Genomic DNA, 26,945 nt, shown 5'->3' with positions numbered 1-26,945 from the left:
GATACCATTCTCCAGTTTGAGTAGGCTGAGCTCCTTCCAAGACTTCTCCCAGGTTAGCTTTCACCTCCAACTCATCAGCTCTTGCCTTCATGCTGGTTCTCTTGCTAACTTCTGAAACTCTTTCTCATCACCTGATTCCAGGTCCCATTCATGTTCTGATTGTTGTTCAAGGAGAAGCAGGCCTTCAAGGATAGGTTTATATGAGGGGAAAAAAATGAGGGCTAGGGAAAGTAGAAAAACCACAAAAACAGTTTGTCACACAAGGGTGAAGTCCTCCTCTGTCCTTTGGAAGAATGTGCTGGAGAAAAAAATAAGTTTGGAGACAGGAAACATAGAGGTGAGGTGGGGTGGAAAGTGGGTGATGGAAAAAGCAAACATGGAAGTCAGAAAAATCCCTATGATTATAATTCTCCATGTGAGAACTGTCCTTGTGATTTATAAGCATTCGTCAGTGATCCATCGGCTTCTTGTCAGCCAGGGGAGCGGACTACTACATTTCCTTCGCCTGAGATGGATCTGTTTGATAATATGTGCTCCTTCAATTTGCAGCTGCTAGAGTCCCCTATTTCACATTTGAATCCACAAAGTACATTTTAAAAAATTAAGGGGCTTCCCTGGTGGCGCAGTGGTTGGGAGTACGCCTGCCGATGCGGGGGACGCGGGTTCGTGCCCCGGTCCGGGAGGATCCCGCATGCCGCGGGGTGGCTGGGCCCGTGAGCCATGGCCGCTGAGCCTGCGCGTCCGGAGCCTGTGTTCCGCAACGGGAGAGGCCACAACAGTGAGAGGCCCGCGTACCGAAAAAAAAAAAAAAAATTAAGACCTGTTTTGTTCCTTATATTTATCTGCCTTTATTTCTTTTATGTCTACCTCTACCATAAAAGCAATGTAGACAGCAGAGCCCTTTTCTAATGGTAGTTCTGATACACAGTCTCATTGTCTTGTTTATTTACTTACATACTTACTATATGTTAACTCTGTTAGTTATCATACATGCTATATCTATCAATTGTCATATCTTAGAAGGCATAAATTTGATCCAAATTATGTCTAAATGCATGTAATGGTGAGTCATATTATAACTTGATTCTGCTCCAATGATAATGTTTACGTAATGCTGTATATGGTAAGGCTATAAAGTAAGGGGCTGCCTTTTCAAATGAGACTTCTTCAAAATAGTCTCCTGACTTTATAGCCATCCATGCCTCATACACCAGAACGTTCATCCTAAGTGCATTATAATTTATTGTAAGCACTTTTATTTCTCCTTACTGATGGAGTGAGACAAAGAGTAAACCCTTTGTGGTACAAAGCACATTTTTTTCCTTCGAGAACTTAGCATATTTTTTATATTTACTTTGTAATGACTCAGAAGGCAACAACATTTTCTTTAAATAGCTGTGGAGTTGTTTTTAATTGCATAGTAAATGAAATTTTTAACTAGAAATCGGAGCCAGGATCCCAAGACTAATTTTATTCTTTCAAAGGTACAACTTAAAGGCAGGTTTTTCTCCTAAATGAGAAAGATTTTTCGCAGAGAACAGAGACTCGTAGCAAGCATCGAAACAAAAGCAAGCTTTCAAATGACTTCTCATCCTCACTCAACCAACTGGGGAGGAAAGAGGAGAATCCACAGTTCAAAGGAGAGCAAAGGGGTGTAGATTCTTGCTACTTCAGTGAGAGTATAACTACCATTCAGGCACTGAGAAGGAGGAATGGGCCTTGTTCTTGCAACTGGGGGTCCACCTAGCATAGAGTATGCTTCATCTAATCTAGGAGGAACCCAGATTCTACCCAACAGATCTTAGCAGATCACGAAGTATAGCAGGGACCCGCTGTTGTCCTCTGTCCAGGCTACCCTGAAGAGAGAGTGTGGGTTCTGTCTGATCACGAGTGGTGAGGCATTTAAGGCCTGAGCTCCCCAGGCACATGTATGCCACAAATGCTCTAAGAATGTTCCAGAGATGGCATTAGAGCTTCAGTTTACATGGCTGCACTGTGACATGCTGCATCACTATCCTGCTGTCAATTGCTTGCTTATGGGCTTTAGAGGACCACCTATTGCCCAGAGGGACCAGACACAAGAGAACCTAGGCCCCTAAAAGGTGGTTTCCCTTGACATACCTGTTATTAAGCAAGAAATTGAATTAAACAACAATATCTGGAGATTGCTGAATTTAGCCCCCAAATGGGATTTCTACAGAACAAATGTCCAAGATTCAAATTATGAAAAGTAATGGGCACAAAAATTTATTAGGCTCTTCCAAAGCTCACTGGGTGCTCTTAGTACTTTAGCCTGTTTAATAATCACAGTCATATGATAAGTAGTAAGTATTCCTGTTTTGCTGAAGAAAAACACTGAAGCTCTTCAGTAATTGTGGACCCACTTAGGGCCAGGCACTGCTCTATATGTTTAAAATTAACCCATTTAAACATTACAACTGGGTAGTTGAATGAAAATGAAGTTTTCATTTTGCAGATGAGAAAACCCAGGCCCAGAGAGGTTAAGCAAGTGTCCCAAGATCACAGAGCAAGTATGTGATGGAGCTAGAATGCAGAGCAGGAAACTGGCTTCTCAGCCTAAACTTGTAACCACCCACCATGCTACATTTCTCGCTAAGCAACTTGCCTGAAGCTATTAAACTGCAGAATTCATGGCTTTTCCACCCCACCACTGACAAGAAAATGAGGAATCTTGAGTTATGGTGTGATTAGGGTGTTGAGTTATTTTCTAAAGGGACCAAGACTCTTCAAAAGAACCTAGAAGAGCCGTTTCCAACCTCTTATAAATACTCCTGGGACTGATCGGAACTCCAGCTGTGACTGGGCTAGAAATCAGTTTTCTCCTGGTCCCAGTTTCAAATTTTCCATTTAGAATTTTTGTCTTTCTCTTTTCTTTGTAAATGTAGAGATGATACAGTTGATGTGGCAACCAGAGAAGCACAGATTGTCCTAGAATTGACCTTTGAGATGTACTTAACTCTTAATTTGGTAGTTCTGCTTCTCCTCTACTTGCCCCTCTCCTCACCTGCACCATCTGCATGGAATATGTGTTTATGCTCCTTCAAGAATATGAACCTGAAAATACAGCAATACATACATCATACATATGCATATATGAGAATGCATATATAGCTGGACAAGGTGCTCCCTAGTGATAATAAGAGACAAAAAGCCTGTCTGGGGAGTACTTTTTTTTTTTTTTTTTTTGCGGTACGCGGGCCTCTCACTGTTGTGGCCTCTCCCGTTGCGGAGCACAGGCTCCGGACGCGCAGGCTCAGCGGCCATGGCTCACGGGCCCAGCCGCTCCGCGGCATGTGGGATCTTCCCGGACCGGGGCACGAACCCGTGTCCCCTGCATCGGCAGGCGGACTCTCAACCACTGTGCCATCAGGGAAGCCCTAGGGAGTACTTTTTATTCCACGAATGACACAGACTGTCCTGGCTTTACTGTTTGCCACTGTGGGTTTTTTGGTTTTTGGTTTTTTTGCTCATATAGATGATGAATTATTCTAACAGGTAGTAACCCGGTCTCAGAAAGGGTGCTTTGTCCGTATAGCACATGCAAGTAACTAATGCAAATTGAGAATTTAAAGAAATACATGGTTGATCTGATACATATTTAGTGGATGTCATTCTATACAGAGATAAAGTTTTTGAATAATTTGAATAAATCACTATTTTCCTTATAGCCATCCCTGTATATGACTATTTCCTTTTTATCTACCATATTCTACCATGGGAGAGTATAAGCATAGATATTGTTTTACATCTTATGAAATGTTTCAATGTACATCACGTCATTTTATTCATAGAACTATGCTAAGATTTGTTCTGAGAGGATGGGGAAAGTATCATTAGCCTCATTTTATTTATGAAAAAACTAAGATACAGAAAGACTAAATGACTTACCTGTTTTCCAACAGGAAATAGACTGAAGGTCAGAACCAAAGTCAGTTACCTTCAGGAACTAAACAGTGTGTGTCTTTTACCCTAACATGCCATCAATACTATGCAGATTACTGAATCATAGTGACCAGCAATAGATTCACATGAATCGGATTCCTGTGCCTTACTACCTCTGTGTTCTCGCCCTTTTGAACATCCATCACTACTGTGTGTACATATATATGTGCGCATCAGGGGCTTGTACATGAATGTATACAAAGGACCGATGGTGGGGGAGATTATCCTATCATATAGATGCTTTCATTGTTAAATGGTGTTAATTGGACTAAAATTCAGGATGAATCTAGGAAAATAAACCATCATGAACCTAGGATCAGTTTCTACCTAAAGAAGTTTGAGAGAGCAGACATGCACAGGGCTAAGAGAACGAGGCCAAGAGAACAGGCAATGGTCAAAGCCAGAAGTCAAGTCTGAAAAGAAGTAGAGATGGGATCAAGGCAGCTAGAAAACTGAAACTTCTGCTTGCAGGAAAGGGAAGCAGGAGTGCCTGAGGGTCAGCAGTGAAGCCCCACAATTCTCTTATTTCTTTCTGAGTTTAATCTTAGAACATGGTAATAAAGCAGAGACGATCCAAAATGTTTGATGATTCAAAATTCTTTAAATTTGGCTTTTAACTAATTTGGTGTTTTTTAATGTGTTTGCATATGTGTTGCTAGACTTAATTATACTTAAAATAATATGATTAAGTCAGACTAATGACTTTTGACTAAGGAGAATTTGGGATATTTCTGATTATTTACTGCATCCTCTGCTTAGAACGTTTCCTGATGCCACGCTTTAATGCCGGGAATGCACCGCATTAATTTCCAGACCAAGTGTCTTTCCTTCTAGAGGGAAATGAGTCTATGTTAGTTTTGTTGATTCACTAAGGGTTTTATTTGTAGGGTTAAAGTTATAAAGCAAAAAGCATCAAAATAACGGGTCAACGCACTCCTGAAGACTTCCTTCCCATCCATATCTTGAATCAATCCACATCTTACAAAAGAGAGAGAATCACAAATGTGAAAAAAATAGTAAAAGTTAATTTAAAAAAATAGCTTTTCTATGAATAAAGGCTAATTATTTCCTTAAAAAGTCAAATTTGCCCCAACTGAGTTGTTTGTCCCTTACCTGTCCTAAGTATTACTCACCCATTTTTATACATGGGGAAAAAACCCAAAACACTAAGGTTAAATGATTTCTCCAGCATTAATTTAGGAAGGAACTAAGTTATAGCTTTCTCCTGTACTATTAACAATGTACAAGAGTATAGTGTTATATAATTCAGATTCTAAAACACAACAAAGGGGCATGATTCATTAACTACTAACTTACAAACAGGGTACCAGTAGACTTCATTGCAGTGTCTGTGTCATGAACTTATAATTCAAGGACTTTGCTGGTAGCAATTGAGTGCTTATAAATTAAGAAGCATATGCTTATGAAAAAACAGTATTGCACTGTAGATGTTTGACATATGCTTCCAGATATTTAAACCAAGAGACCAAGGTCTAACTCGGGGTTTTCAACTTCAAACCTGCCAACATTTTAAATGGGATATGTCTTTAGGCTGTCCTTTGCATTGTAGGATGTTTAGCAGCATCCTTGGCCTCTACCCACCAGATGCCAGTAGCAACCTCCCATTTCCAGTTGTGACATTCAAAAAATGTCTTCAGATATTGCCAAATACCATCTGGAAGTACAGATTGCCCCCAGTTGAGAACCAGTCATCTAACTGTTCTTTCTTAATTGAAGAAACAAATCTCTCACGCATCCAGTTACACTTTCCCCAGTGCTTATAATTAAGAAGGATGAAGATAGATAGCTGGTGAGAAACTAAGCAAAATGTATTTATTTGTTATTCATGAATAAATACCAGATTATACTCTTAAGAAGCAGAGGAAAGTTTGGATAAATTCTAATACTAACTTGTTCCATTTTTAGCAGCCAGTAATGCTTGTTAAAATGAGATGTGTCTAGGAGCAGTTGAACAGGATTAATATCTGTTAGCTGTGTATCACTTACATCAAGGATACACTGTCAGTAAGTATGCGATTAAGCTATCTATTGGTACACACCAAATTTAGCATTTCTTTTATGCCTTCAATTATATTAACCATTTTGGAAGCATAATCCCCAGACTTAATGCAGTATGAGTGGAATTGTCAATGTACATATTTGTATAAGTGTGCATAATATACTTGGTGTAAAGTACTCACTGAGATCCGATGCTTGGATTTTTATGGGTGCATTGATTTTTTGTGACCGTTTTATGGATTCAGATATACTGAACAGGGAAGTTAGAAGTTTGTTTGCTTGACTTTCCTGTTATGTTTTTAAAGCTGATTTTTTTTAAAAAATCATAGCTTCATAGTTAAGGTAAGTAACCCACCTGATATTTGTGGGTTCATGATTAAAGTGGGCAACTCACTAAATGTTTATCTAGTGCTTTACACGTCTTTTCACTGTTTTTCATGTGTGATATAGATTATTTAATTCCCAGGAATGATCTTTCTTCACTGGGAACAATTTTTTCTCTCCTTTGATTTCATGTTAATGTCACACTCAATAATTGTCTTTAAATTTTGCTTATGTGTCTGATAATTTTAATCATTACTTAAGAAAAGTTAAAATAGTTATCACCTATCCTGCACCTATTAGATAATTAATAAATATTTGATAATTGATCTAATAGTAGTTTGTTAAATTCAGTTGATTTATTCCACATTTCAGTGAGTGCCTACTGTGAACACGGTGGGTTATGCTGTTGGCCCCATTAAGGTTCCATAGGTGAATTTTTGAGGGTCACTCTCACTAATAAACTTATGAGGAAAGATAAGTACAGATAACTGATTCAGTGTGGAGTACAATGGGCTCATAAGAAGGAGCCAAGTAAAAGGATACTTGGCTAATCCACTAATCAGAGGAGATTTCCTGGAGAGGTGACACTTTGTATTATATCCCCATGTCCTCAGCTGCCTGCCAGAAATCCCACCTAGAGTGGACGGTCATTCTCTGCCCTCTCCTCTTGGCACCAACACCGACTCTCTTTACCATGTAGTCCTTTCTAAATCCTGGAATGATTTGCCTACCCTGAGCTCCCGAAGGAAAGCTCAGGATTCTGTTAAATCCAAACAACACATAACAATACAGATTTTAAAAATTTATCTCTTTATCCTTTCCCTGCTTTGGCCAAAGCTGACTTTGAAGATAAAGTCACTAGGTATTTAGTTTTGAACTAGAATGTCTGGTACTGAAGCAGCATTGTGGGTGAGGGATAGATAATTCATTACCATCTTACGATGGTGGGGCATGGGAATTCTCATCGACTCCACAGGCATGCCTAATGCACATTTAAGCCACTTACCTTCTAGATGCAAGCTCATGATGCTTATTGGCCAGTCAGTGCATGCTGGAACCTGGGTCTGCCTTTAACCATCATTTCCTCATTTTTGAATACCTAGACAGCTGTGACTACCCTATATGACTGGTTGTTTTCATTTAACAAACAAAAGTGCTACACTTTTGTGTAATTGAGACTATACTTTGACCATCTTTTTTCTTATGTGCACTTCTTATGGTTTAAAATAGTTGCCACCTTAAATCAAGATTTAAACATTTTTAACGTTAAATTAATTCTGAAATTGTGAGACTTTTTGCTCATTTTTCAGTATGAATGTTCTAGCCATGTTGTAGAAAGATTATTTTCTAGTTTATATAGTTTATACTCTGAACTATTAACTACTTTAAAAAAGAGCCTTTAAATATCTGGAGGAATGGTTTCCTTTTGAAAAATACTACATTGTGCTCTGGTGCTTGGAGTTGGCTAATTGTGTTGAGTTAGCAAAAAGTGTGAGTGTATGTGTGTATGTATATATTCTAGGGTATCTTTCACTTATTTGGAAGTAAAAGAGAAATTACAAAAAATAAATATGAATGAAACACAATGTAAAATAAGATGTCATGTAGATTATCACAGCAAAATTTCCACATTACGTATTGTTTTGGTACATGCATTTTTATGGGTCTGACAATTTTGCTGAAATAGTCAATTGCTTCTTTACATAAGATAGTCCTGAACTCTCTCAGAGAATAGCTCCGAATAATGATCTATGTGATAATCACAACTTTTCCAGAGACAAAAATTGCTAAAGTGTCCAAAGGACCCTAAAGATTCAACTTAGAAACTCTACCTTATACTGATAAGGAAATTTGCCCAGTTCATTAGTGGATGCTGTAAGGAGTTGGGACGGGAGGTGGAATATAGGTAACCATATGTCCTATTTCTGCATATATGACACTGTTAGTTTATATGACAGGCATTTACCAGGGTCTATTTTACAGCAGATTCGTGTTTAGAGGTACCATAATGAATAAGACAAAATCTCTCTTTATTTGATATATAGGCTATACTTATGTAAAATATATTACATTTTTTTCAGTATGAACATGTTAGAGCCTTATTCCAGGCTAAACAGCATTCAAGGTTCACCTCTGTGCAACAGCATACCTAGTTACTGCTATGTTGTGCTGTGTAGATGGTAAAAAAAATGCAAGGATAAACGTGATCGAAGACTTAAAATGCTTTTACGGAGAGAAATTTCCATTTTCTCAGTAGAAAAGAAAAACATAGGAGACCTACATCAACAACTTTATTTATGATCTAGAAGAAGACAGCAAATAATCTATTAATTGACTCATAACCGGGTCTAAGTTGAGAAGCGCCGCAAATACCACCAAGGACAGAGACATGATGCCACCAAAGAATAGAAGAGGAAAAGTAAAATTGAGTCTGGAGAGAAGCAGCAAGCATCCGTAAAGTTAGCTTTGCCCTCCTATTTAGAGGAGTTTTAAATGATCAAACATAATTAATCTCAATAATATCTGCATGGTAGAAAAACACACATTGGAGATACTAAATGATACCTTAATCCACCTATGTTTTTGAAAAGAAATAGGTGGAGAAGAAAAGAAAGACCTTTATATCATGGCACCCAAGTAATTAAATAAAATTCTCATGTTTACTAAAATATGCAATTCACCCAAAAATAATGGAATAAGAAGGCCTTTTGTACCATGGGTGAGGTATTTTTAAAAGATTCGTCATTTCTCCTTCTTCTAAGAGAGATGAGTTGGCCTCTACGTCTTTACAGTGGTCAACCCCGTGGATCATGCATCAACTTCCTGTGCATGCATGACTGTTTAGACCTGAGAGGAAACTTGGATTGGACTTGGTTTGGAAAATACAGGGGAACATGGTGCTTTGATTGTTCTGCTGTCATGCTCCTGGCTCCTTCTGTCCATCCCTCATGCCCCAGAGTACTGAGCAGCTGGCTGTGCAGCTGTGAACAGGGTCTGAGATAGTCTCCCCGTGAGGCATACATAAATCTTGCCAAAGGGATACAAAGAGAAGTTTTTTGCTTGATTTTTCCATTTCCAGATTCTTGCTAGAATTGAAGGAGTATGGTTTTCTCCATTAAACCCTTTTAGGTTTCTAAAATAAGTAGTTATTCAAATAAATATTTTTTTCCTTCCTGTTTCTCGGAATAAGAACTACAAAATTAGTTTTTTCATCCACCATAAAAGATTGAATTCATTCTATTGTGCTAGAAATGCTGGTAGCAAGCTGTCTTGCCAGCAGGCAACCTACTGCCCTCAGCAGATGGAACCAGACTTAGGCAAGATGATACTAGCTTTGATTTTCTTGATGCAATTCCTATCTACTTCCCCTTGGACCTGCTCACACGCTTCTCACTCCTGGGAGTGGGCATTCCAAACTTGGAAGGATCAGAAGCAAGTTCTGAAATTCAGCCTAATTCCTACAATGGTGGGGCATAACTTGAATCTACCGTCACATAAGCCTTTAGGAAATACTAATGAAAGAATAAATGCAGTTCCAAACTGAGTAAATATGCCACATGATCAATTGTCTATTTCTCAAAGTTATTTAAACAAATGGAGTTCTGTGTGAATGACCTTCTCCTAGACAAGAAGAAGATAATCCAGTGGGAAGTCAATATCCATTTAGCTCTATTTTCCTGCATTACTCGTACTGATTGTTTATTGCCACACTGGGTATAATATAATGGCATCCATCCATTGGATGGTAGTTAGATCTTAAAGGAGAAATAGAGACAGTATTTAGGACTCTAAGAAATGGCATAGCCAGGATTCATCCTGCACATTGTTATTTCTCTTGATTGGCCCTGTTGAATCAAATTGCATGGAGAATGAATGCAGATCCGTGTATGGCTAAGGCTCTAATGTTGTTATTCTACTTTACCAGGTGTGTTGTAGAAGATAAGAACTCGAAGGTGGCCTGGTTGAACCGTTCTGGCATCATTTTTGCTGGGCACGACAAGTGGTCTCTGGACCCCCGGGTTGAGCTGGAGAAACGCCATTCTCTGGAATACAGCCTCCGAATCCAGAAGGTGGATGTCTACGATGAGGGTTCCTACACTTGCTCAGTGCAGACACAGCATGAGCCCAAGACCTCCCAAGTTTACTTGATCGTGCAAGGTAAGACAAAATAAGAAAAATGTGGTAAAGGAGAGTTGAGGCAGAAAATAATCATAACATACAAATACTCGAATAATCCTTTCTGAAATAAAAGAATACTTCCAAATGCGTTACGGCACTTCAGTATGTATTTTCTTCCCAAAAGGATAGACTTTAAATGAGAGAACTAAGGAGGATACAGAAAGAGAAGTCTTGCCACTGTGAGCCAATATCCTTGGTGAGAATATTTTCTTTTAGCCCTGAGTGTAAAAACACACAGCAAAGGCCACAGCTGTGTCCACAGGGACACAAGAACACACAGACTGCTCAGAACCATGTGAAGTGCACTTTATTATACTGTTAGGTACTGGATGCTTTTGCTGAAGATTTGATTTTTATCTGTCCTCAGTCTAAAGAATATCACTAATTATCTGTTTTAATGATGGTAAATGTTATTTGGAAAAATAAAAATTTCCAGAGGCCTTGACATCCTTTCAGCTGACTAGCTTTCTTTGTAGTTTGTATCTCCATTTAATGGCAAGTTATCTGTGAGCAAGTGCAGTGATGGGGATCTGCAAAGTCATCAGGGATAATCTGCTTCCAGATTGGGGTTTCCAAGGGCACATCTGAGTCATGGTTTTACAGGATGAAAATCCTGAATGGCATATGCAAGCCCCCAAACTATAGCTCTCTTGGGTCCCTTTCCCCATAATAGCAGAATGAGAACAAAGCTGATCAGCTGCACAATTTTTTTGCAAGTGGAGTCAAACTACCAGCAGTTTCAATGCATCTATCAGGAAGGATCTCAGCACTAACAAATATTAGGGCTGTGTTAATGTATTCTTGATTTACAATTTTATGTAAATTTAATGCAAATTAGGCATGGCCCTAGGGCTCCTGTCAAGATTCCAATGCAGTCAGTTGTATGGCAAAGTTTGACTGTAGCTTCTATTAATGTGTTACGGAATTGATTATTGCAGCATTTAAATCATTGCTCTCCCAACTCCTCTGATTAATAGATTGAAACTGTTTGTTTGCTCTTTAGTTCTTCTAGGTCCTTGTTAAACGTTTCTTGTATTTTCTCCATTCTATTTCCAAGATTTTGGATCATCCTTACTATCATTACTCTGAATTCTTTTTCAGGTCGACTGCCTATTTCCTCTTCATTTGTTACGTCTGGTGGGTCTTTGCCTTGCTCCTTCATCTGCTGTGTGTCTCTCTGTCTTCTCATTTTGCTTAACTTACTGTGTTTGGGGTCTCCTTTTCGCAGGCTGCAGGTTTGTGGTTCCCGTTGTTTTCGGTGTCTGTCCCCAGGGGCTAAGGTTGGTTCAGTGGGTTGTGTAGGCTTCCTGGTGGAGCGGACTAGTGCCTGTGTTCTGGTGGATGAGGCTGGATCTTGTCTTTATGGTGGGCAGGTCCACGTCTGGTGGTGTATTTTAGGGTGTCTGTGGCCTTATTATGATTTTAGGCAGCCTCTCTGCTAATGGAAACTGGAGTAAAATACATCAGAGACTGGTGCAGTGGCGGTTTAGTCATGTGAGCGCTGTCTTGGTACATTTGCAATGGCTGACAGCTTCATTTTATTGCTTGTAGAAGGCATGTCTAGGGCTTCCCTGGTGGCGCAGTGGTTGAGAGTCAGCCTGCCGATGCAGGGGACATGGGTTCGTGCCCCGGTCTGGGAAGATCCCACATGCCGCGGAGCGGCTGGGCCCGTGAGCCGTGGCCGCTGAGCCTGCGCGTCCGGAGCTTGTGCTCCACAACGGAAGAGGCCACAACAGTGAGAGGCCTGCGTACCACAAAAAAAAAAAAAAAAAAGGCATGTCTACTGACTTGCAAAGTTCCTATCACAGTCAAAGCATAGAATGCTTTCCTTGTAGTTTAGTGGAGAGCACTTGAGTTTCTTAATAAGAGGCACCAGGGTTTGGATCTCAGGCAGGCCATTTAAGTGTGTAAACATAACTACTGATGTGTACATATGTAAATGGGTTAATTTATCAGCTCCCTCAAAACACAAGCACACACACACACACACACACATTCACACACACCTCAAAACAAAAGAAGTTCTATCTCATTTAATGGCAGAGGGAAGGGAGATAACTAGTTTACTTAAGGCCCCTTACCTTCACAGCCTTTAATATTATTGGAAAGCTACTAGAGAATGTGTATTGTCCTATATGGAATAACACTGGGCAATCTGAGTATTACATTCCTTGGTTTCTAGATGAGGAAACAGAAGTTAATTAGATTTAGGTTAGTGGCTACAGATCACACAGAGAGTTCAGGGAGTAGTTTGGAGCCAAGCAGACCAGGAATCAAATTTGAAGCACTTTCTACTGGAATGGAAATTTTTTTGCTATGACTTTTTAAGAACTACCAGATTTATATTTGTCTGAGCTCTTAGCGCCAAATGCCCAAAGCCCTTCCTCCTGTTTTCTTATGCATGTAGCACTTTTATAGCTACAAACACAACCATCTTGAGAGTTAGAGCTAGAACTAGGTTAGATCATACTGCTTATACCTTCATACCATGTCAGCACAAGTGAAATTAACTTAAATTTAACTTAATATTAAGTTATTAAATTTAACTAAATATTAAGGGATGGAGAAGGACCTATAAAATACCAGGTACTGTTCATTCATTATCTCGTTTGATTCTAATAATATTATTATTAAGTGGGTGTTAATAACTTTATTGTAAATAAGAAAAAGCTTGAAGTTCAGAAATCATAAGGAGCTGTCCAAGGCTGCCTGTTGGCTTAGGAAAGAGTTTCAAACCCACATCTGTTTGATTCAAGATATTATAGTGTTTTCGTTTTAACCATATTGCTTTAAAAGAAGAATGAGCAACAAAGCTTGTTCTTGTAAGGGCGATAAAGAAAGGTTGTCTCCTCCTTAAGCCTGAGTTATGAAGGGGGATTTTTTGGACAATTATATGGATGCTGGCATTTGATATTTCATGCCAGATGGCTGATTCGCTTCCCCTTAGGACAGTCAACTTTGTGATTATGTCAGTTGGTCCACCCCTTCATGCTGCTTGTTCACACTGCTTCCTACTCTGTGGCTCAACTCTACGTGTTTTCACCACATCAAAGATGCTGCCATTCTTCTTTCCTCCAATTCCACAGCACCTTCCTTCAGAATATAAGGGTCTTTTGAATTTTTCAAGTTCTTCCTTGCTCACCATACATGGTTTCCGCAACTCCCACTTAACTAGTCGTTAAATAAATACTGTATTCTTTTTCTTTGCCCATTGGTGAGGCCACCTTTAGCTCAAAGATACCGTGAGATATTCCTAAAGAATAGCAGTTAAGAAAGCAGGCTTCAAATCTCCGTTTTCCTTCTTGCTACTTAAATAAATTTTGGGGTAAACCACTTGATTTCTCTAAGGCTCCGTTTTATCCTATGTAAAATAGAGATAAAATTAAAATTTTAAACCCTCCTTAATGAATTGTAAGGATTAAATTACATGATTATGTGAGCCCCTAGCCCAGTGTCTGGAGATCATGAGTTCTCACCCAATAAGATGGTGATGGTGATGGTGATGGTGATGGTGGTGGTGATGATGATAACCACTGTCAACAACCACGCTGCTGCTGCTTGAGTATCTCTCATGAGGCTCGCTTTTGCCCGAGGTGCTGCCCAGAGTCTAACAACTCCTTCCACCTATTGCCTGTTACCCTTGCAGAAGGCTCTTTTGCTGTTATTCAGGTCCCTGTCCAGTCCATTTTCTTCAGTTTTCCTTTTCCTTGGCATCCAGTCTTTCACTTTACTTCTTTAAGATTTTAAAGGGCTTCTTAGACCAGCATCACCTTTAAGTTTTTAGCTACATTTATTAAGGATGTCTGAGGACAACTTGCAGCATGCATCAGCAACACATAGAGGGTTTTTGTAAAATTCCATTTTAAATTTGGTGGCTCTCCCCCATCCCAGAATTTCTGACTAAGTAGCTCTGAGGGTAAGGCCTGATAATTTGCACTTCTAAACACATTCCCAGCCGATACTGATGCTGCTGCGGCAGGGACCATACTTAGAGAACCACTACTTTAAAAGAAGTATGTACCTTAAGAATATCTGGGGAAATAATCCTGCATAATTTCATTCAATTTCAGGTAGTGTTAAGTGTTACACCCGCCAATATTCCTAAAACTAATCTTGGGCATGAGACAGAAAAGGTAGATTGATAAATACCTTAACTTTCATGATAACATCTTAGGCCCTCTACGGCTTCTTATCTAGCCTAGTCCCGTGGAAAGAAAACCGCCTCTCTCCAAACTGTTAATTTTCAGGTATCAAAGCTGAAAAAAAAAAAAAAAAAGGTTGGGACATGAAACTTCTCTAGACTTCCAAAATCTCAAATTTATAAATGTTTAAGTGTTTGTCCCCCACGTTTCTCCTGCATCCCATTTCCCCTGGAAGCTTACTTTCCTTTTTACATATTCCCACCACATTAGTGACTTTTCAACATCTCCAATATTTTCTCTCTTATTTTGGTGACTATTTTTCAGAGAGAAAGTAAGTTTTTTTTTTCTTTTTATCAGTTCAAGAGGATCATTACACACAAAATAACCTGTGTTGAAATAAATATGCTGCATGGTCTGCTAAACTCAATCTTTAGCTGAATGACATCTCCAAACATCTGCCTCACGAGGAACACAGGTGAAAGTTTTGCATCAGCAAATACACAGATCAATAATGACCTTTGGGATCACTTGTGATTAGTGATAGTAACTGTTGCATCTGTGGAAGCCAAGTCTATTCAAATATACACATTCATTTGAGATACTTAATAAGTGATGAGACCCATTTCTAAAGCCAGATATTTTGGTTCCTACACCACCTTCTTTACGGATTCTAAACTCAAAGACTGAGAAAACATTACCCTTAACTTCAATAAAATAAACAGATTCCTCTGGCATCTTTCCCATTAATAATGTCCATTTCTTCTCCATAGGTTACCCTCCAATGATGGCCTTGTTTTTCTGATCATGCCACAGATGGAGGCACTTGTGTTAAGGCAATATTTCTTTTCATCTGATCCTTACATAAACTGCAAAAAAAGTCAACAGTTTCGTGTATTATACTTTTCAAAATGCCGACTCCTGAGAACCACTTTCAGAACAATTGAATCAGAAGCCTTAGGAATGCAGCCAGAATTTGTGAATACATTATACTCTGCAAGCGATTCAGATACACGTGGAAAAACCAAGAACTACTGTTCTAGAAATCTAAGCAATCAGTGATGGATTTGATGCTGCCTGCCTGCTCATTTTCCCATATGACATGGCATCAAATTATATCTAAAACTCTGCGAAGCAGGTACTAGGGCCTTGTAATAGAAAAATTAAAAGTAAAATAAACCTGTGTACTCATTGAAAACAGAGATTAATCTCAACTTCCCGGGCCCTGGGGGAAGTGGCTCCAATATTCTTTTTACCTGTAACAATAAGAATCTCCATGTGTGGAGGTTCCTTAAAATACTAAAAATAGAATTACCATATGACCCAGCAATCCCACTACCTGGCATATACCCTGAGAAAACCATAATTCAAAAAGAGTCATGTACCACAATGTTCATTGCAGCTCTATTTACAATAGCCAGGACATGGAAGCAACCTAAGTGTCCATCGACAGATGAATGGATAAAGAAGATGTGGCACATATATGCAATGGAATATTACTCAGCCATAAAAAGAAATGAAATTGAGTTATTTGTAGTGAGGTGGATGGACCTAGAGTCTGTCATACAGAGTGAAGTAAGTCAGAAAGAGAAAAACAAATACCATATGCTAACACATATATATGGAATCTAAAAAAAAAAAAAAGGTTCTGAACAACCTAGGGACAGGACAGGAATAAAGACGCAGACGTAGAGAATGGATTTGAGGACACAGTGAGGGGGAAGGGTAAGCTGTGACAAAGTGAGAGAGTGGCATGGACATATATTCACTACCAAACGTAAAACAGACAGCTAGTGGGAAGCAACCACATAGCACAGGGAGATCAGCTCGGTGCTTTGTGACCACCTAGAGGAGTGGGATAGAGAGGGTGGGAGGGAGACACAAGAGGGAGGAGATATGGGGATATATGTATATTTATAGCTGATTCACTTTGTTATAAAGCAGAAACTAACACATCATTGTAGAGCAATTATACTCCACTAAAGATGTTAAAAAAATAAATAAATGGTAGAATTCACCTGTTGGGGGAAAAAGGATCTCCATGTGTATGTGAATACAGTGGGCATCCTGACATGATGATATTTTTTTTAATGTGAATCTTATTTTTAAATATCTCATTTACCATACCTTACAACATTTATCATATTTTCAATTTATTTATTACATTATTCTTGAGTCCTGTACCCATACTAGAGTGGTAATTTCCATGTTGAGTCTTTTGCTCTCTTTTAATGCTATTCTAATTTGGTTAACAATTGTTTTCAAAACGGCCTAACCTGCATATACTAAAATTGGAGATAATTTTTTCAAAGCGTTTTGGAGTTTTTGAAATGCATTTCTTAGTTAATAGTTAAATTTCACTATAATATTAAATAGACTCCCAGAAATTTTTCTCATCACTATGACTCAAATCACACACATGGATTGTGAGAATCTCTCCGTTGCTTGTAGGGAACTGTATTGCATATACCTTAATTAAACTGATATAACTATGGGAAAAAATATGAAAGTCGACTCGTAAGACCAGACACAACACATTAGGTCTTTCTTTTCAAATTCCGACACTTAAAACACCACATTTCCTGTATGTCATTAATCCTGTAATATTCATATTGGCTTACAGTTGTCTGTAGATTCCTTCTTAATTTAATAATTGAAAATTCAAATGTTATGAAACATTTAATTTTTTCATGATTACTAGTCTAGAACTTACTGTTTCTAAGATTTAAATTCTTGGGTGCATTTTATAATCCTATTAAACATTCCTAATTCTGACCAAAATCTACTACCCAGAGCCCTAAGCAGCTGTCCTTTTAATCTCTTTCTTCTTTCCTTCTTTCATTATTTCCTTTGTTCTCCCCTCCCTTCCATCCTTCTTCTTTTCCTTCCTTAATTAGCATCATGTTGCATTGATTATTTTTTCAATAACTTAACATTGCCTACAAAATTTCATACCAAATGTTTGCCGCTGCATTCCAATTCAACTTAGCCTGGAGCTCTATACATGTTTTAAACGTTCTAATGAAATAAAGAATTCAAAACCTTCTTTAGTTAGATTTTATCTGAGGGTTAATTCTGTTGATTATTGAGAATCTTACTGATTACCTGGAATTTTCATTTGGATTTTACGTGCTGAAGTCTACTAATTCTCCTGCTCTTCAGCTTAATTTTTCAGACAGTAGCCTCTTGATTGGCTGTTAATAGGTCAGGTTCAGACTTTAAGGACATCACTATCCACATCAGCAATCAGACAGCCAATGTAATGGGAAGAAGTGAAACTTTGGGGCTAAAATATTTGAGAATATTACCTCATGTAGTTTTAATTTGATAATTTGATAGTCCTCCTGTAGGAAGGACTTCAAGTCTTGTCTAAATCAAGCCCACCCACTCATAATTAATTGCAGTCTCCAAGCTCTGTATATGTATGTATCTGCAGTCCACCTTTTAGTTATTAAAATAAATCCACTATTAACATCCACATACTTTCTGCTCTAACCTACATTTTGTCTTTCTTGAAGATGAGAAAAATAAGAGAAGACAGACAAAGTTATTTTAGTACCCAGAGCTGGCTCAGTGTAAAAACACAGACTCCATGAATGGAAGACACAGACCAATGAATGTTCAGCTGCATTCAAAGATTCAGTATATTCTTGAATCATTACACCAATAAGGATTTTAATACTTTCTGGTCAGAATTTTGATGGTGATTAGGAAGAATTTGGGAGTGGGCATTTATTCTGTATTGGATCTGCATCTGCTAGATAGTTGAGCTACATCCAGTCTATGCCACAGTTATTTTTACTTATATTTACATGATATCTATGTGGCTACTCACAGATGTGCTAGTTTTTACACAGACATTTTACCTATTAAGATAAGGAAAGCTACTCTTTCAAATATTTTCAAATAGTACTGTAAGCTACCATAAATTATCATCATCTATAGCATTTATGTTTGCTATACATTACCAAAAGGAACCCCCCCGAAACAAAAAGCAAAACAAAAAACCCTGTGTACTCTTAAAAATCTTAAAGGCAATTTTTTGAATTCATATATCTAAAAGTCAAGAAAGATGGCATATATATATATTTTTTCAATATACGGGTACTTTCATCGTTTTCAGTTTGCTATAAAGAGGTAACATATTTTTGGACAATGAGATGATTTTTCTTTAAAATTTGTCAAATCCTAGGTCTGCCTCAGTGACAGATAAAATATGCAAAAGACAATAAGTCCCCCTTCCTTCTTTTTAGTGAAAAAACTATTATGCAAGCTGGAGTACAGTGGGAAAGCAGCCCCAACCTGCACCAGGATCTATCCAAGGAGGGTTTCTAAGGGGATACAACCACTACAGTGCCCAGGGACCACAAAAGAAGGGCATCTGAGTGGGGAGGCAGTCGTGGAGGGTTAGGACCTTGGCTACATTTAAGAGAGTTGAGCAAGTTAGTAAATATATTGAGGATAATGATAACCGGTTTCTTATTATTGGAGAAAAGAAGTATAAATATGGAAAAGGGAAAGCTAAAATGAGCCCTGTGGTGTTGGATTGAAACTGGAGTTATAAGTGTTTATTCATTGAATTTTAATAGAAGATGGATACCTAGAAGGAAAGAAATATAGATTAAATGTATATGTATATTTCCTAGCTTCACACATTGAGAGCACTTACACACTAGTAGCAATGAGCATACCTATCCTCCAGATGTTGGTTTTAAAATATCACTCTCTACGAAAAGGAACAAGGGCTACTAGAAGAGATAGATGATTCCAGGGCTGGGGTGAGGAAGGAACAATGTGAGTTTGGAGCATCCTTTGTGCCAGAAAGTAAGGTAGTCCTCAAAGAAAAATAAGGTATGTCCAAAGTACACAGAAACCAACTTGAAATGGACTTCCACTGACCAATTCGGGGACAATTTGGGTATTGAAATAAATGATAGCAATACATTATAATAGTGATAGTAATAGAAATTAAGCGATAGTTATTAAATAAAGAGAATATAAAACTCTTCCTTATAATAGAATTTCAACTAATAAATGTAGAAGGAATGATGGAATTGAAAATTATTTGGCAATAATTGAAGAAATAATTCATTCAGGCAAGAAACATCAATGGATTCTAAAACTAGTAGGTAAAAGTGAAATGAGGACTGAGATTTTTACATAATCTCTAAGTAGCTCCCCACAAAGTATTCATTACAAATTACAAAGGGAAAAAAAGAATTAAAAAGGCCAAAATGTAGAGAAATCTAGCTGACATCAAAGTTAACATTACAAGTAATGGGACAAATTGGCATCATGTGCCAAACGATAGGATACAATGAGCAGAATACAGCATCACTTCTGTGATATTTCTATCAAAACCTGAGTCTAAGCGTAAGAAAACATTGGGCACACCCAAATGGAAGGACGTTCTATAGAAAGACTGGCCTGTAATCTTCATAAATGTCAAGGTCATGAAATTCAGAAGAGACAGAAGAAATGCCCTAGTTTATCATAATATGATAATGGATATAATATGTTATCTTAAACTGGATCATTTTGCTAGGAAAGACTTTATTGGGACAATTGAGAAAACTTGAACAGAGCCTCTGGGTGAAGAGTATATGGGACTTTGTATTGATCCTGTAATTTTTCTGCAAATTTGAAATAAATTTAAAATAAAACTAAAAACAGACACAGTAATAGCTAAGGTGAGTATCAGGATTAAATATTAGTGAATAAAATTCAAAATTATATTAAATATTATCTAATCAAGCAGGATTTTTTCTAAGCATAATTCATTATAAAGAAATATATGAATAAAATATGTCACATCAAACAGTCAAAGGAGAAAAATCATGAGATAATCCCAATAACCAACAAAAATGCATATGATATAATTCAACCAGTCTCTATTCTCGATTTTATTAAATACTCACAAATTTCGTGAACTAATTATAGAGGATGTCTTTTTTTATTTCTTTCTGCGGTACGCGGGCCTCTCATTGTTGTGGCCTCTCTCGTTGTGGAGCACAGGCTCCGGACGCGCAGGCTCAGCGGCCACGGCTCACGGGCCCAGCCGCTCTGCGGCATGTGGGATCTTCCCGGACCGGGGCACGAACCCGTGTCCCCTGCATCGGCAGGCGGACTCTCAACCACTGTGCCACCAGGGAAGCCCCGAGAATGTCTTTTTTAACATGGGAAAAAGATGGGTAGCCTCAACAGTAATTAATTCAGGAATAAGGCAGGAATACCAACAATCATTATTATTATTTAACATTATTCTGGAGGTTCTGCTTAACGCAATGGGACAAGAAAATAAAAAGATTTAGTTGTAACTAACACAACATTGTAAAGCAACCATACTCCAATAAAACTTAATTTAAAAAAATAAAATAAAGCTAATCTGCAGAAAGAATATAAAAATATTTAGTTGTGGGAAAGGAGAAAAGAAACTTAACTATTTTTCCAGCTAAAGTGATTACTAACTTAAGAAAACACTCATAAATTAATGACCAAAAATATTAGCACTAATAGCAGTTTGATAAGTTGTCCAGTTATCTGAAGAAGCATGTAAAATCAATAGTTTTTATATTTGGTTATAATAAGCACTTACAAAATATACTATAAAATGCCCATTTAGAAAGCTTTAATGGTATAAAGCATTTAAAAATAAATTAAATAAACAATATGGAGAACCTAAAAGCAGAGATTGATATCACTTTACTTGGCAGGAAAGGGCTTTTTTTGTTTGTTTTGTTTTTGTTTTTTGGTCTGTTTTGTTTTTGTTGTTGCTTTAATGGAAAGAAAATACTTCATTCTTGAATGGCAACACAAATAATGTGAAGACGACAATTTTCCCCCAGATAAATATAATTGTTTTTATATATCTAAAAATTACTTTGAGGGATTTTTGATTGAAATTATGCTAAATTTATCAAATTAATTATAAAGAATAAGTGAGCATAAATAGCCAATACACTTTTTAAAATTGTTTTATTGGGGGCAGGCAGACTTCTAACCTACTTCTAGGTACTAACAGATTTTGTAAAGCTAAACTTATCAAAAGCTGTGTATTTTTGATTTAAGAATGACCAAGTCTGTGGATATAAATGAAATGCATAAAACACTACCACATATACCATACATTAGATCCAGGTTTTTTTTAAATCATGGAGAAAGTGTGATTATTCAACAGATGGTTTTGAATAATTAAAGAAAAAATAAAATTATATTTTTACTGAACAACCACTCATGTAAATTAATACCAGATCCCTTAAAGATTTAAAAACAGAAAATAAAGGAAAAGGAAAACTGACACTTTTATAACTCCCTGTTGAGAGTGTAAATTAGTGGAAACTTTGCATAGGGCAATGTAGGGATGTCTGTCAAATAAAGGAAAAGCCTAAAAGAGCCATCAATAAATATGTATCTGAACAGAGTGAGGAAAGCTTTCTCAACATAAAAACAAGTAAAAAAAAGCATAAAGAAAAAATAAATAAATACATATATAAATATCTAAAATTAAGAGGAGGGGTAAAGCGATTTAAAAACAAAATATGTAACAGATAAAACCTTAATGTCATTGGTATATGAATAGATTTCAACAGATCAAGAAAGAGGAAAAAAAATCAATACAGAAAATATGACTAAAATTTGTTGAAGGACATAAATAGGCAATTTATAAAAGGATCATTGAAAATAGCAAACATCTGGAAAACCTCACTAATAATCAAGGAAATGTAAAGTAAGACAGTAATAAATTATTATTTTTAAACCAATAATATTCGGAAAGTGTTAATAGAATGTGGCTAGCCAGAATTGGCAAGTCAGTAGGAAAACTGACACTTTTATATTTCCCTGTTGAGATTGTAAATTAGTAGAAACTTTGCTAGGGTAATGTAATGATGTCTATCAAAATTTTTAACTATATTTGTATCATTTGACCTAGTAATTCCATATCTGTGAATGTGTAGAAAGAAAATCCTCTGAAACACAAACACGGGTTTTTGTACAAAGTGGTCATCACAGAACTATTTGGTTGGCCAAAAAGTTCGTTTGGGATTGCCATGTTATGGAAAACCCGAACGAGCTTTTTGGCCAACCCAATATTTTAAAATAAATTCTGGAAAACACCTGAAATACTCAGATTAAGGAATGAGGAAGTAAAATTGGGGTCATTTCATAAGAAGAAATACTATCATAATGGACATGAGAATGACTGCCCAACATTCAAACCTCTTCCCTGTGATTAGGAATTTCCCTCCTTTCAGTACTGTTGGGATGCAGACATTACCACCCAGAGTAAAAGCTGAAATGAAATTCAAATACCCTCAAAACAGGGGCTTGGTCATGAGATCCAGGCCTTGAAACTCCACTGCACCTACCCCAGGCTCAGAATTATTAATAGACATTATTGATACAAGAAACTCAGGACCAAAGAGAATCTGTTTAGGCAATTGGTGGCATCCACAGTGAGTTTATCTAGGAATGGCCATATCACTAATGTTTCACTAAGGCCTGGATCTAGGGCCATGTTGGTGGTGGTGAGAGCTGTGTCACCTCATGTTTACATTCACCAGCAGTCATGCCCCCGGCCCCATAAAACTTTTTGGGCATGATTCTGGTTTCGCACACTTCCGAGTTGCAATGACAGGCACAAGACAGCCAGAGGTGTTTTCTGTTTTTTCCAACTAAAAATTCTGATTTATGCATCTAAACAGCTATTGACTATCATACTTTGTAAGACATGATTTATAAAACATTTTATTATACAATAAACATATTTGCAATGTATGGTTAATTGAAGTGGCAGGTTACAAAACAGTATAATCTATAACCTCAGTTTTATAAACTATAATAAATATACAACTGCATATGCATTCATACATCCATTGGAAAAGAAGATAGAATGAAATATACCAAAATAGTTTTTACATTAATTTTTCGAATGTTGTTTTTTTTTTGCTGTACATGGGCCTCTCACTGTTGTGGCCTCTCCCGTTGCGGAGCACAGGCTCCGGACGCGTAGGCTCAGCGGCCATGGCTCATGGGCCCAGCCACTCCGCGGCATGTGGGATCTTCCCGGGCCGGGGCACGAACCCGTGTCCCCTGCATCGGCAGGCGGACTCTCAACCACTGCGCCACCAGGGAAGCCCTCGAATGTTGTTTTTATAGGTAAAATTATATTATTTAGTTTTCAAATTTTATTGTGTGAGTACATGCATTATATCTGGAAAATCGTTATATAATAAATTAAAATAATAAATTCATGATTATTGGAAGGACAGGCTTTCATAAAATTTTTTAGAGAGCAAAATTTCTCTTCGGCAACTTCTGGTGCCATTTTATTTTCCTTTTTATTTATTTTTTCTCCTTCAACCCTCCATTATTCTCTCACCTAAGTGTTCTTCAATCTTTTCTTTTTTCTATGGTGGAAGCAGTCGTAAAATCATTATTCTAAAATGATAAGGCCTTAATTTCTTACACCTTGCAAAGATATATTCTGTCTAAAAGAGATACAAAGATAATGCTACACACACACACACACACCAATTACAAAGTGTTGGGGAGGAGGAAAAAAGACAGATTTTGTGTGAGAAGGACTTTGTCAATTTCCTCAGATCAAGAAAGTTGTAGCATAAACATTTTCCTGCATAAAATTTCTAAGTCCCATCCTGATTTCAAAACAAAACATAACAAAAACAAAACAAAACAAAACAAAAACCCTTCTATCTGGATTTCCTGGATGCCACTTTAATGGTGTACTTGTTTCATTTTCCTGTTTACCCAGGCTGGAGTCCACAGTCTGGCATTTCGGTGGCCTCCTTACTGGCACCCTAAATTCCAGTCTATTTGATCTTATCTTGTCTTAACCTCTCCAGCCCCTACTGATGAGTAACTTCCATATTCCTTTTCTCCCTCTCATCTAAAGGTGTATAGGAAATGGGATGTTATAACATTTAATTGAGTATGCTACAAAGTCACGCTAACCTCAGCTGATTCTTCATGTTTTTTGGAAATCCCTCCATACATTACTTGCTGATTTTCAACTCAATTGCTTAAAACAGCTTTTCCTAGTCTTCTTATTTTGTATTTATGACCTCCCACTGCCCCTGCTTTTTAAAGAGCCAGTCTTCTTCTGTCATTCTCTTTGACTTCTATTTAGGCACACTACTAAGGATTCTCTTTTTTCTTGCAATTTCTTTCCTCTGTATTTCCTGAAATAATGCCCTATTCTAGTGTTCCTTCTGTCTCTCAGACTATGTCAGCTTGAAATCCTCTAGGTGTATGATCTTCATATTTCTGTATGTTTCACGAGAGCTATGCTTGCTTCTTCTTCATTTCCACATTTTGTCCATCAATGACCTAATCTTTGATGTAACATCTGTATAGTTTGATTCCATTAACAGCCTTGCCCTTTTTGTGGGGGAGGGAAATCCTACTGTAGAAATACTTTGTAAATGTTTCTTTCTATCTTCGTATTTATTGTGTTCAAGTCAAAATTAATCTTTCCCCCAAAGCATCTTCTCCTCTTCCTTCTGATTTCCTCATTTCTGATGATGGCATACTTGATCTCCCTGAAAACAGGGCTATTTCTAACTTCTCCATCCCCGTCTATCTCTTCCATTCAATCAGTCACACATTTTGTGAATCAGGTTTTCTTACCTTCTCTAATTTAGCCCATCATTACCTCTTTCCTATAATTTTTTTCAAGAAAAGTTGTACCTCTTGCTCCCACTTTTCTGTATTCTAAATTGTCCTATCACTTCTAGATATCTGTGAAATATAGCCCTGATATTAACATTCCTCATCTCAAAATCTTTCAGCTTCTCACAGCTGCACACAGAATAGTCTAGCCCGGAATGATTTTTCCCAACGTATTATTCCAAACCAATTTCTCCCTATGTGCGTACTCGATCCCTGGACAATCAAACTCTTCCCCAAAGTTGTGAAAGTAGAGTTATGCAGGCATGAAATGTGAGAAGGGGTATTCCAGGCAGAATTAGGGCATATGGCCAATGAGCTGGACCATGGTGAGTAAAGAGGGATGGGAAACAAGGAGACAGCAAAGTTACATGGAGCCTTGCAGGTACGCTAGGGCTTTTGTTTTCCTTTGTTTGGGGCAGGGGAAATGTGTGGATATTTCAAGTGTGATAGAAATCAATTGAATATTTTAAGCTAGAGAATAACATGTTCCCAAAGAGGTGTTAAAAATCACCGTGTGCCCTCTATGTGGAGTGGTTTCTACAGATCATGGCTCATTTGATCTTACCATCCACAGGCAAGCTCTCTCTTCTCTAACACTAGAAGTACTTTATTTCTCTTCGAACACATATCACATTTCACTTTATAACATGGCTATTTGAATATACATCTTATCTCCTTTAAAGGTATATACTTCCACCATTCACAGACTGTGCTTTGTTTCTCTTTGAAACCACATAGAACTTCAGAAAATAGAAGGTTCAGAAAGTACTGGATGATGGATTAATGGTCTTACTTTCTAACAGAAACATCCAGGTTCACACGGGAATAACGTCCCCGTTCACACTGGATGATGAAATCATGTAAAGAATGTTGAGAGTTGATGAAAATCCTAGTCTTTATTCACTGTGATTCTTCATCACCTTACCTTTGTATGGAAGGAGCAAATCTTTGTAATTATCTGTACCCTATTCCCTCTGTCTTTGAAACAGCAATAAATCTCTTTAAAGCAATAAAACTTCTTTACAAGGGGTGTAATAAACATCACCCAACTAATAATTATTGAGTACTTTAAGTTTTCCTAAGAAAAATATCAGTTTCTCTTCTAGTATTTGCTATGATGAAAAAATGTTAAATCTGAAAGAAAACATTATTTTCTATCAAGTATCCAGTCAGAGGAGCTGTACCAGGCCTACAAGTTAACAAAAATGAGAACATTTCAGATAGTTCCAAGGCAGAAGAAGAGGGGTAGGTATAACTTTCCTGAATGCTGATTAGTTGCTGAACAGATAATGATTTATGGCACATTTTAAATTATGCTTCTGGATGGAGTGGTTTATGAAGGGGGAAATGGGATTGTTCTTTAATATCCTGAAGGATCTGAAAACGTATGCAACTTTCATTGATCTGCTCTCTGCTGGATAATATTGCTATTTAGAATCGATGATGTATTTACTTCTCTCGGAATGCCTCTATGGTTGTAAACCATTCTTTGTTGTCTGTTGAGAAGTAAATTTCTTATTCATTTTCCCATTAAACTGGAGTTTCCATAGACGTTGGGGGTACCATAGGTTTGTAAATATGTACTATATATATATATATATATTTTTTTTTTTTTTTTTTTTTTTTTTTTTG

The 26,945-nt window shown here is 37.4% G+C and overlaps 1 protein-coding gene across 1 annotated transcript in view; it reads left to right on the top strand.

The window, feature by feature from the left end:
• The window catches only part of LSAMP (limbic system associated membrane protein), a 633,548-nt gene that overhangs the window by 340,735 nt on the left and 265,868 nt on the right, over positions 1 to 26,945 (top strand). The window contains exon 2 of the mRNA XM_029215184.1: positions 10,232 to 10,464. Within this exon, the coding sequence (XP_029071017.1) occupies positions 10,232 to 10,464 (233 nt within the window). The remainder of the gene's footprint in view (positions 1 to 10,231; positions 10,465 to 26,945) is intronic.

Source organism: Monodon monoceros, unplaced genomic scaffold (genome assembly GCF_005190385.1).
Source record: "Monodon monoceros isolate NGI ecotype Baffin Bay Population unplaced genomic scaffold, NGI_Narwhal_1 Super_Scaffold_11, whole genome shotgun sequence".
Lineage (NCBI taxonomy): Eukaryota > Metazoa > Chordata > Mammalia > Artiodactyla > Monodontidae > Monodon > Monodon monoceros.
Note: the sequence above shows the minus strand (reverse complement) of the source record. Positions and strands in the feature narration are given on the sequence as shown.